General features: G+C 37.9%; 1 protein-coding gene across 1 annotated transcript in view; it reads right to left on the bottom strand.

The window, feature by feature from the left end:
- Positions 1-13,361, bottom strand: part of LOC141630381 (small ribosomal subunit protein uS4m) — a 66,981-nt gene that overhangs the window by 16,303 nt on the left and 37,317 nt on the right. The window contains 1 exon segment of the mRNA XM_074443212.1: positions 12,885-13,247. Coding sequence (XP_074299313.1) covers positions 12,885-13,247 — 363 coding nt within the window.

A 13,361-nucleotide genomic window follows, 5' to 3' on the forward strand; every position in this document is an offset into this window, starting at 1 on the left:
ATCCAGTTTTCCGCCTTTCCTTCTTAGCTTTTGTGGGACCCTATCCACCATTTGAACAGTGCCCTTAGTATACTATGGAATTGGGGAGAGAGTATGGTGAAACCCTACGAGTAACCGAAAATCCCGTGTTTTACTTACTTTTTCGTCGAGTAAGGGGTCCAAATGTGGGTTATTAACCCTCAAAGTAGCTTGGTTTCGGGCGCAAAGAAAGGATACAACAGACCTGAACTGAGGAAGGAGTCCATGAACTCTTTAATCGGACAAGACCCTGTAGTCCTTCTTATAGCTTATAGTCAGAATAGCATAGTGGTATAGTCAAATTGTCTTTCTTAAGTAACGTAACTGGGCAAATGGCTACCTAGCTAGTTGAGTAGTCTCTTAGGGATCTCCCCTTTATAGTAGTAGTGGTCTCTACCTTCCTCCGAAGCGGTGGTCTGTTCTAATTAAGAGAAAACACGGGAAGAAAGAAAGCCTGCGCTGTCTCATGTCCTTCTCTTTCTTTCAAAGTCTAAGTGGTTGTCCCTAGTGGAATACATAAGCTTTTGCGCCACGTAAAAAGCAGAGGGACGGAGATGCCCGACCAGCAGTAGAGGAACTGGCTGTTGTTGAGAACTTTCCCGACCTAAAGGTACCCTTCCTATATGCCTTAAACTTAGGGCTTGGGCTTGCCCCTGCTTTTAACTTACGCCGACAATGAAAGAAAGAAGGCATCGGCTAATGCCCCATGTTTTTCTTGTTCTTTTGGAATGGATGCTTCTTTTTCATGATCGGGAACAGTCAGAAATGCTTGCTTCTTTGTCAGGTGCTCTGGAAGTGCGGACACTAGTTTTATGTTTTTCAAAAACCCACCTTTTTGGCTTGTGATCACATTTGCCTTCATAATGCTCGTTTTAAAACGTGTATTTTTAATAAACCCGCTATTTTCGCTTGTGATCTAATTTTAACTAATAAATTTAAAAAAGGATTTGAACTTTTTCATTTTCTCGAGGATTTTGGACCAAAAGAAATTTCTCTTCATAAATGGCCAAATGAATAAAAAAATTTTAAAAAACCCCGTGATTTTCGTTACTAAGTAATTTTCCTTAATATAATCACAAAATCAGTGTCACTTTTGACTAAACCCGTGATTTTCGTTACTAAAGTGCTGATTGGAAATTTTACAACTATTAGCGTAAGATTCGAAGTCAAATTTGTTCCTTGATTAACCGACCTTTTAAGACAGGTGAATAAGACCCATTTCTGAGGCAAAGACACCAAAAATCACGGGTTTCTTCCAATTTTTCAGGTTTTCGCTTCGAGGTCGAATTTGATTGCCAAAAATTAAAGTTTGTGATTTTTTCGAGTTGGATAGTCAAAAATACCGTAAGTAGGTAAACACTTTTTTTATTATGCTATTTTATGCCCCAACACTGCTTTGGTTAGGCTGATAATCCCATTGATGCAACGAAATTCTCGGGAAAACTAAACTTTGTACTTGCTTTTTGGCCAATCATTTCTTGCCTTAATAATGCCCACTTTTTTATTTTATATCGAATTTTCTCGGGTTGGGTTAGACTTTCTCGTCTATTTACTTATATAAGAATGACTTATATAGTAGACTTTATTTCTCCTCTTAATTAATGACTCGTATTTCTTGGTTTGAGATCAAATCATCACTAGTAGTGTTCGGTCCCAAGGTCTGCTACTGCGGACGGGAGTGGTTCTCTCGCTGAGAGGGGAATCCCCGATTGCGAACGGGTGTATGCGATTGATAATTGAGAATGAAGAGCACAATTGGGTGAAGAAAAATGCAAGGACGCACTCACAAGAAACTGAGCACTCGCCGATACCGTCCATGATCCATACTTTTCCGATCGGGAAACCTTATCCCATTCTACTATATTGGGTAGGGTTCCAGCCTATCTTTAGGAGCATTACTGTAATACTCCGTATTTTATAATACTACTTAAGTCGGGTTAATTGTTTAGTCGATAATTACGTCAAGTTGTTTTACTTGACTCGCGTGGTATCGTAAGATCGAGTACGTCAAGTTATTTTACTTGACTCGCGTGGTATCGTAAGATCGAGTTGTTTCGTAAGTTAATTGAGACGGGTTTATATGGAATTCGAGATGTGAGCTAACCCATTTACCCTCGACCCATTTGAGTTTACCCAAATGTTTAATCCAATTAACCCAACACCCAACATCATGTCTTTAACCTAATTTTTACCCTAACACTACACAACCCTCATCTCACCTGCCTCCCTCACTTCGACGGCACGCATTTTCAGATTCACACAAAGAGCCTTTCATTTGATTGAAGATTTCTCATCGATTCCAACCTAATTCGATTTCCCTGTTTGTAAGTCGATTTCATTCCATTGTTTATACTGTTTTAAAGTGTTCGTCTTCAAAAAGTTTGAAAAGAGAGTCCTATTTATTTGATGTCTAGTTTATGCATATAAAAGCTCGTAGTCAAATTCTTTATGGTTTGTCCTAGGTGATTTATTTATGAACATGTCGCTGAAAAGTCCGCGAATCTGATTTGGTTGTGGAAAATGATTTGAAACCCTAATATTTATGTCGATTCAGTTATGAGGCTTCTTCATACATCATCTTTGTATAGTCTAGATGATAATAGGATTTGGAATTTCTGAAAAATAATGTTTTAAACTCGTTTTATGAATCAATACTTTTTATGCGACGGTTTCTGTCGGTTTTTGGAAATCAGTCTGAAAACCCTTGATAAGTTTGGAATTTGAGAAAAACACGTTAGATATAATTTGTAGCTAAGACTCATGGGGTTTCAATCCAATTGGCCTTGTATCAATTTGATTTTTCTGGAATTAGTTATGTATTTTATTCCTAGTCTGTCATGTGCTGGAAAATCAGGAAAAGTCGTGTTTGTTCTTTAAGTTGATATTCCTATTAAGTTATGATGAGTCTAGGTGGTGTGCATGATTATTTGATTGAGTAGGTGGTAATTATACATAATTATGATATGTAGGTGATGAATATGTGAAGGATCGTAATTGGTTGCTTGTGTGTGCTTGGATTGCGAAAAGGTAGGGAAATACACTTGACTTCTTATCGTGTTGTTGAATTGTGTTGACTTGTTTGTGTTTCATATGACCAAATTGTGGACGTGACTTGATTCGTGGTTGTGGATTACGCTATGATATGGTTGACTGAACTGTTCGTGTTGAGTGTGTTATCACAACATTTGGTAGCTGGCATGATTTCATTCATTGATATACATATTGTATTGCATTGTTTACTGTTGGGCATTCATATGCATTGGAGATGGAGGATGTTGTGGTGATGTGGTGTGGTGATGATGATGTTGTGATAAGGCCCAGGCGGGTTCTGCAGGACTTGCCTTGGTGTCCTCAGCTGCGAGCTGGCAGATCGGCTACGGTCAATATATATAGTCTACCGGGGATCGGTATGGCTGGGTTGTCCGGGTTATGAGATATGAGTTATGAGATATGAGTTATGAGATATGAGTTATGAGTTATGAGATATGAGTTATGAGATATGAGATGAGATGGAGATGGAGGTGACGGAGGAGCATGCATATCATATTTTGTTGTTGCATTGTATTACCCTACTCAACCTCGTGGTTGACCCTGTGTATTCGTGAACACCTGTGATGAACCTTTTAATGGGGAGCAGGTTGTGAGTACCTCGTAGACCGATAGGAGTTTGGATGGGAAGAGAGCTTGGATTGCCCGACTTAGAGCTAGCCCACTTTTATTATTTGTTTAGTTATCGACTTTATTTTCAGTTTGAGACTTGTTTCATTTCAGATGTATAATTATATAAATTGCCTTGGAGTTTAATTTATTATTCACTACCTCGGGAAACCGAGATGGTAACAGTCCGGTTTATTAGGGAATGTCTTGCTAAAGGCTCCTTCATAAACCGGGGTGTTACAAAGTGGTATCAGAGCATACGATCCTCAGGCCTAAACCAATGAACCCAATGAACGTAGGATGTGTCTAAATAAAATGAACCCTGGGAATAAGCGTTAGGAGCTCACGGTGCGGTTAAGAAGGCGCCCTTAATGCGTGCTCTTTTGCCCTCTCGTTTTGAACAGGTAACCCGAGAGAAATTGGTGTAATGGGGTAGTTAGAAGGAAACCTTGGATATAATCGAGTTGATGTATACCTTGAGACCCATATATTCTAACCATTCTGCAGGACAACGTTACGGTAAGTATTTTGTATGAATGATGACGCGATCATATGATGTTGTGGAGATGAGAAATGAAATTTTCGTGTTCAGGTTGATAATCAATGAAGTGTTGGATTGTGGTAATCGCGAGCGTGAAAATGATTGCGAATTGATGATATTTATCTGGATGGATGTTGAATGATGTGTTGATAGTACTATTATGTCTAGTGATATGCGGTTATGTGATCCGGAAGCCATGCTAGTATAGTATCGTGATAGTAATGAGAAACACTATTGAATTGCATGTTTCTAGTCATAGCAATCGTGATTTAGATGTAAGGAGTAGATCGTGATGCGAAGGGATTCTATGGAATAGATGTTTACGTAAGTACAAATTGTGAGATTTAAGTTGGGATGGGTTAGTATACATAGTATGTTCATAAGAGCTTGTAACATAGTAAAGAATGACCTAGTGCTGAAACTCGTTTTGTCTGATTTTACTCTTTAAATGACCTTACTGCCATTTCTTTTCTGTTTATTGCCTATGGATGAAAATTTTATGAGAGATAGCCTCGTGAGTTAGTGTTCATTTGGCGTTGGTTTCATGCTTATAGGATATACGGATTAGGAGTAATAAATATTTTAGTGGGCTGTGGTCAGGAAGTTTCTGTGCAGTGATGTTTTGACCAACGATTTTGTAAAAATCCTCATTTAAATTGTATTAATAATTTTTGCATAATTCCAACTCCTTCGATTCGAAGATTCGCATATGCTTTCAAATTGATAAGCCACGAAAATTCGTGATGTTTCTATATTAAATGGTAAGTTTTGCAAACTGACCCAAGTTTCGGACCAATTGCTGCCACATACTTGCTTGGACCAACTGAGTTGCAAGATCCTTTAAAAATTGAATTCTTGAGCTTTGGACCTCATTCTTTTTCTCACGAGTTATTAACTCTCTGTATGTTATAAAAAGTAATATAACTCAAGTTTTCGTTGAACGGTTATTTATTCGTGATTTTTGAAAGTTACAATGTGAATCATGACTTGTAAAATGTGCGTTCTATGTTAAGTTTTCATATAATTGTTTGGTTATTTCGTGAGCCTTATTAATGTGACCTTATAATGTTTTATATCATGATAGTAGCACGCATGTACAGTAGTTATGTATCTTAACAAGTGATAAAATTAAAATTTAGTTGATAACATTGTTGGCATGATAGTATGAGTGAAATTGAATAGCTTAATTTGATTCTTAATCGAGGGTGAAATATTTTATACGAGTCCAGTTGTTTGCATATTTTATATATGTTTGGCATGTTGTAATATCTCTGGTGTGTTCATCATATTTGCGTAGTAGTCGGATATATGTAAATATAAAACTATATTGTCATATCTTGGTAAAGTTGATGGCGTTTTAATTTAATTGTTCTAATATACTCGCACGAATAATTATAATAATTATGTTTAAATGTTTACAAATGGATGGTAGTAATGAGTATGTCTAAATGTTCACACATGTAGGATGTCATCTGAGTTCTCATGTCTTTTATGTGAGTCTGTGTGCCTATAGTTATACTTATTACTTTCATTGCATTAATTTATTTTGATTGAACCTAAACTTATGATATGATAATAAAATAGTATTGTTGTTCCTTATTGGATATGTTCATAGTTGTATTGTCATGAAATGCTAAGGTGATTGTTGCAATTGTCACGATATTTGAAATATAGTTGATATAGTTACGATATAGTTACGATATTTGAAATATATTCTCGAACCGTCGAATTATAATGGGATAACCCTTTGATGATTCACATGATATGCATTGGTTTAAATGATAGTCGTTATAGTTACATTTAATTGAGCCTACAAGTTGCCTAATTGTTCAAATCGTGCAAATCGGAAAAGTTGTTGAAGTTGCTAGTAATTTATCATAGATAAGGTTCTACAAAGTATATGATGGCAAATGTGTATGTTTAAGTTGTTTATGCGAGATCTTTTGTTTTATTGAAAATGAGTTATACTAAGTTCTTTGGACATAATTGAACGATATGGTTGCTAATGAAGTAATGTTGTGGTTGTCATGGATCATATGTTGCTACTTTTATTGGGAAATATGTTTTCAGAATTGATATCGTGCAAACAATTTTGATAATTTAAAATATGAATTTTGAGTATGTTGTTGATTGTTTAAATTCATCGGCCTAATTCGTGACCTAAACCAATGAGTGAGTAAATGGTTGTATGGACATGTCAATAAGATCCTGTGATTGTGATGGATAGTAGTGGTAGATCTATTTTTTGTGATATGTTTACAAATGTGAGAAGTTTCTTAAATTGTTTTGTTATTTTTACTCTCGATCGTTCATGGTCTATAATTGATCATCAAATTTGCTTAATTACATACATGCCCTTTGCCCTCGTGCCTACTCTATCCCAACACCAACTTTGATTATGAAGACCATTAGTTAGTGAGCTATTTTCGTCATATGCGAGGACGTGGTTGAGTTTTATTTTCTTTGTCGAGGTAACACGGTATTAACGTCCCTAATACTTTATTATTGTTCGGGGTTGTATGTGTATGTGTCATTATTTGTCATCGTTTTATGATATCAATTTGTACAAGGTAATTGTGAATTTTCGTGATTGTCATTATTTCGATTTACTTAATTATGAATTTTGAAAGTTGTTGCATGATGTTTGATTGTTGAGATTGTAAGTTATGTGAGTTTCATATAAAAGTTAATCAAACATGAATTATGTGATGTAACCATGTAATACTCGATATGAATTCGTAACATGAACGGTAGGCTTATGATATGAGTATGAACCTTGTTATATGATAATATAATCTTAATCGTTTCGGTGGGTTTTGTGTAAAGTAGTCTCAATTATACAAACGCTATTACATTGCTTGAATTTTGCCTAGTGTCTTTCTCTAAACCTGATTTGCAGAAATATGGATTTTACTTCTATGATGTGATTACTGATATGAAATATTTTAATCCGTCAAGTATGAACTATGAGTTAGTGATTGTCTACATTGATGTAAATGTGTTAATTTGGTATCAAAGCATCCAAGTAATTGTTACCTTGATTTTGTGTAATGCGTAGCATGAAATTGACAAGTGTGTTTTGTTCTTTGGAAAAGTCGGATGTTAGTTGTCAAGATAGAGTAATTAGCTTATCGATGATTTGTGTCTATTGTTTCAATAATCTTCTTGAACTTTGGATGTGGAATTTCATAATGGGGTTACGGGGACGTAACCATGTTTTAAGGAGGATAGGATTGTAAAATCGTGGTGGTTTACGATCTGGCTAAGTGGTATGTTATGATTGGTCGATCGAGAATTGACCATGCATGGAGTCTCATTGTTTTAATTTGTTATTACTCGGTCAATGTTGTGGTTCTTTAAGTGCCACATACTTTGTCAGTATGTCCAACTTTGGGGACAAAGTTTCTTAAGGGGGTAGAATATAACACTTCGCGTTTTAGAGCTTATGTTTATGTACTACTTGTGTTGTCTTATTCTTGGGGATGTTTGGTTATCGTTATGGGGTGGCGAACTTCGAGACGAAGTTCATTTTAAGGGGGGAAGACTGTAATACTCCGTATTTTATAATACTACTTAAGTCGGGTTAATTGTTTAGTCGATAATTACGTCAAGTTGTTTTACTTGACTCGCGTGGTATCGTAAGATCGAGTACGTCAAGTTATTTTACTTGACTCGCGTGGTATCGTAAGATCGAGTTGTTTCGTAAGTTAATTGAGACGGGTTTATATGGAATTCGAGATGTGAGCTAACCCATTTACCCTCGACCCATTTGAGTTTACCCAAATGTTTAATCCAATTAACCCAACACCCAACATCATGTCTTTAACCTAATTTTTACCCTAACACTACACAACCCTCATCTCACCTGCCTCCCTCACTTCGACGGCACGCATTTTCAGATTCACACAAAGAGCCTTTCATTTGATTGAAGATTTCTCATCGATTCCAACCTAATTCGATTTCCCTGTTTGTAAGTCGATTTCATTCCATTGTTTATACTGTTTTAAAGTGTTCGTCTTCAAAAAGTTTGAAAAGAGAGTCATATTTATTTGATGTCTAGTTTATGCATATAAAAGCTCGTAGTCAAATTCTTTATGGTTTGTCCTAGGTGATTTATTTATGAACATGTCGCTGAAAAGTCCGCGAATCTGATTTGGTTGTGGAAAATGATTTGAAACCCTAATATTTATGTCGATTCAGTTATGAGGCTTCTTCATACATCATCTTTGTATAGTCTAGATGATAATAGGATTTGGAATTTCTGAAAAATAATGTTTTAAACTCGTTTTATGAATCAATACTTTTTATGCGACGGTTTCTGTCAGTTTTTGGAAATCAGTCTGAAAACCCTTGATAAGTTTGGAATTTGAGAAAAACACGTTAGATATAATTTGTAGCTAAGACTCATGGGGTTTCAATCCAATTGGCCTTGTATCAATTTGATTTTTCTGGAATTAGTTATGTATTTTATTCCGAGTCTGTCATGTGCTGGAAAATCAGGAAAAGTCGTGTTTGTTCTTTAAGTTGATATTCCTATTAAGTTATGATGAGTCTAGGTGGTGTGCATGATTATTTGATTGAGTAGGTGGTAATTATACATAATTATGATATGTAGGTGATGAATATGTGAAGGATCGTAATTGGTTGCTTGTGTGTGCTTGGATTGCGAAAAGGTAGGGAAATACACTTGACTTCTTATCGTGTTGTTGAATTGTGTTGACTTGTTTGTGTTTCATATGACCAAATTGTGAACGTGACTTGATTCGTGGTTGTGGATTACACTATGATATGGTTGACTGAACTGTTCGTGTTGAGTGTGTTATCACAACATTTGGTAGCTGGCATGATTTCATTCATTGATATACATATTGTATTGCATTGTTTACTGTTGGGCATTCATATGCATTGGAGATGGAGGATGTTGTGGTGATGTGGTGTGGTGATGATGATGTTGTGATAAGGCCCAGGCGGGTTCTGCAGGACTTGCCCTGGTGTCCTCAGCTGCGAGCTGGCAGATCGGCTACGGTCGATATATATAGTCTACCGGGGATCGGTATGGCTGGGTTGTCCGGGTTATGAGATATGAGTTATGAGATATGAGTTATGAGATATGAGTTATGAGATATGAGTTATGAGATATGAGATGAGATGGAGATGGAGGTGACGGAGGAGCATGCATATCATATTTTGTTGTTGCATTGTATTACCCTACTCAACCTCGTGGTTGACCCTGTGTATTCGTGAACACCTGTGATGAACCTTTTAATGGGGAGCAGGTTGACAGGTACCTCAGAGACTGATAGGAGCTGGATGGGAAGAGAGCTTGGATTGCCTGACTTAGAGCTAGCCCACTTTTATTTCTGTTTAGTTATCAGACTTTATTTTCAGTTTGAGACTTGTTTCATTTCAGATGTATAATTATATAAATTGCCTTGGAGTTTAATTTATTATTCACTACCTCGGGAAACCGAGATGGTAACAGTCCGGTTTATTAGGGAATGTCTTGCTAAAGGCTCCTTCATAAACCGGGGTGTTACAATTACTTACTATATTTAGGAGCATTTATAGCGCCGCCTTCAGTAGCATTGCTGGCTTTATTACGCCGAAAACGACCTACTTGCTCTTCAGGGCCTCAGGGTCTAGAATGAGCCTTCCTCAATGCTGTTTCGAGGGAAAAAAATACCTCGCGGACTAAGTAAAGGCAATTATATTGGGCTTATTCATGCATAAGCCGAGGCTATTTATAGCTCGAAGAGGAAGAAGGTCCGAGATAAGATAGGCCGAGTACAGGCTCCTGGGTACAGTGGAATCTAACCTCGGTTGTGAAGAAAGAGAACCACTTATCGTGATCTTTCGCGACTTGATTAGTTTTGTATGGCCATCCCGCACAAAGAGAAGGCGGGCTTCGGTGGCTACCTGCACGAAAGGACGGGCAATCGTCTTTATTCCAGTTAGGGCTCTTATGTCCTTATCTGAATAAGAGAGGGTCGAAGACGGGGTTGAAGAAGCCTAACAAAGCTTTCAGTTTCTATTTCACGTCCTATTTTTCAGCGGGGCACCTACCGTGATAGAGACATTCCTCTTGCTTGAACCACCACTTGAGATCTTGTTTTCGTGTTGAACCATGAGTGGGGTACCTAAGAAAAGACGAACCATTCCCACTTTCTGCCCCGATTTCATGTCAAATCTTGAGCGGGAAGCCTGACAAAATGGAATGATCCCGGTTTCTTTTGAAAGACGAAAACGAGCTTCGCCCCTCAGTCAAGATACAAAGAGAGGGTATCGACCAATGGTAACCAACAAAACCTTCCCTCTTACACAGGCTAACGCGCTCTAGGATTATGCTCGCCTGTTCGCTCCAAGCCTTCCCTTGCTCTAAGTATTCTTCTTTCTCAATTTGGGATTTGATGCTTCTCTAGTACAACCATTACGGCTCCTAAGTTATTGGAGTGGGCAAAAGCCGATCGAAGGTTCGAACGGTTGAATTAGATTTCGATGAGAGAATGACGAGCACATGAGCAAGTAAGGCGCGTAGCGGGGGTTGAATCCTTAGCGGGGCATCTGATAAAATGCAACCCGTTCCTGGCGTAAGCGGGGCAGATAACGACTTAAGGCCTATAATTACAGTGGGGCACCTAACAAAATACGAATTGTGCCTCTCCCGTTGGTTGAGCATCTTCATTCCTAACGCATGGCATCAGTCTAGCCCTTTCTTTTCAGTAGGGCATCTAACCATTTTACTTAGAAGTTGAGCCCTAACCATAAGGAAGCGAGTGAAAGAATGAAGCGAGAGGTGTTGGAACGAGTGTAGGTTACATATTGGTCCGAAAAAGCCGCTTGCTGGTCTTGGTCCGAAAAAGCTGCTAGCTGCGCAAGGAGCTCGAGTCTGCGTTCATGAGTAAACTTGTATTTTTATTCCACATTAATTAACATCACTAGGGAGAAGAATGACGGGAACGGGTCCTTTTCTCGCGTTCCCGGGACTAAGGATAGGTTAGATCGATCGCTTCTCGGGCAGACGGTAGGGTCCCTGATCGAGATGACTGAGATGACTGACTGTTTGGATGACTATATGATCTAGAAAAATCACTTTGTTATTGCACATACAACTTCTCTGCTTATCGCACAGAATTCAACTAAGGTTTGTTTGGACTATATGACCACGACCGGCTTCGCCTTTGTCTTCAAGTGCCTCCTTCTTTGTCTTGTGTTCCGGGAGTTATGTAAAAGTGGGTACAGCTTTGCATAAAGCCTTTTGCTTGCGATCAAATTTCCACTCATAGGGGGCAAAACCAAGGCTAAAGATTTCATTTTCTCGAGGATTTTCTTGCAAGAATGACTTTACTAGTAAAACGGGCTTGTCAAACATGCAATTTGCGTTTTACTTATGATTTTGGTTGCACCAGTGATTTTCTTAGTGAAACGAACTTTTAAAATTTAATTTTTAATAACGAATGTGAAAAGTTGCGTTTTCCCGAGGATTTTCTTACAAAACCTATTTTCCCTAATAAATTTAAAAATCGAAAGCGACTTTTTCATTTTCTCGAGGATTTTGCTGGTGAAAGGCATTTCCACTCATAAAGCCCGTTTTGAAAATGTTTATTTTTTCTTAAACAACTGGCTCGCTCTTCACTCGCTCCGTCTTTTTTGTTGCAATCCAATTTTTACTTGTGAAACGACCAAATCAGATGTCCATTTTGACAAAACCCCGTAATTTTCGGACATAACCTGATTTTCTTAGTGAAACGGATTTTTCAAATGAAATTTTTCTTCAAACCCCGTGATTTTTCAACAAAATGCAAAAATAGCACATTTTTTAACTATTAACGTAAGATACGAAGTTCTCTTTTTGCACCGAAAAATGATGACAGGTTCGAAATCTCTCCTCCAAGTGAAAGGCACCGAAATTCACGGGTTTATTAAAAAATTTCGTGGGAAATTTAATTAATTCAATTTTATGCTTTTTTCTGTAAAATTGGTTTAAAAGAAGACTAATTGGGTGAAAGAGTTCCACGTTTCCACGAATATGCTTTTCTTTTTTCAACTGCGGGCGGGTCTTGGTCCGAAAAAGCCGCTTGCTGTGAAAGGAGTTCGAGTTCTCCTCTGCCTTATTTCGAGCCTTTCATTCCTCTTCTTAACGCGGCATAAAAGCTAACATTTAAGGGATTAAACCCGCAGGTTGTTCCAACCGCTTCTCTTTCCAAACTTCTTTGTCTCTCCAACCGCTTAAAATTCTCATTCTCTCGTTGTATGGGTGAAATCAGGGGCCTTTCTAGGGTAAGGATCTTTCGAGGAAGGTTTCCAGAAAGTCCTACCATTAAGACCTCTTTTCGAGTGTTTTTTCCCTTGTTTTTGATGTTTGTGCCAACGAGCAAGCGGAGGGTATGTTGCGATCAAAGAAGCGCCTGTGTTGGCCAAGGTGCGATCAGTAAGAGAAGGTTGTGTGAACAACAAAAGCAAGGGGCTGTGCCACCTGGAAGAGGTCAGGACGTATCCAAGCTTGTTCGTTCTCCCTTAAGGTCTAATATTTCATTCCTCTCCTGCAATGGAATATGAATTAATGAGTCTACTTAAACCACAGAATGCGCAAGGGCAAGGGCCTTCCAAGCAGATTCCGCCGGAAGCTAATCCAGTGCTTGTTGAGCGGAGGACCGAACATTCATTATACCCCAAAAATATCCTTATTTAAATTATTCAGAGCGGGTTCGAGCGTAATTTAATTTCAAAGATATTATATCACCGTGGGAAACTTAAAAATGAGTAATGTTTACTAAAAAATTATTCACGCAAACTTTTTGATGACTTGTTGGCTTCCTTGCTTGAGGAAGAGTTTCACAAAAATGGATACGAACGAGAATAACGTCCAATCTTGTTTCTGGATTGAGTAGAAAAGGGATATATGAAGTGAGTTTTGTTTTAGTTCTTTGCCCAATGATAGGTAAATTCCCATAAAAAGGGGGATACTTTCGTGTAGTTTGTAATTTGATGTAACTGTTACTACTTTTTCTCGGATAAATCCTATTCTTATTAAATCTTTTCGCGCTTAAAGCCAAGCAAAACTCCTCTCCTGTTGAAATTGTAGCACGTGTGCTTCCATCACTAAGCTAACACTTCACTTTATTTCATACTTTTACGAGGGAACGAA

Source organism: Silene latifolia, chromosome Y (assembly GCF_048544455.1).
Source record: "Silene latifolia isolate original U9 population chromosome Y, ASM4854445v1, whole genome shotgun sequence".
Taxonomy (NCBI): Eukaryota; Viridiplantae; Streptophyta; class Magnoliopsida; order Caryophyllales; family Caryophyllaceae; genus Silene; species Silene latifolia.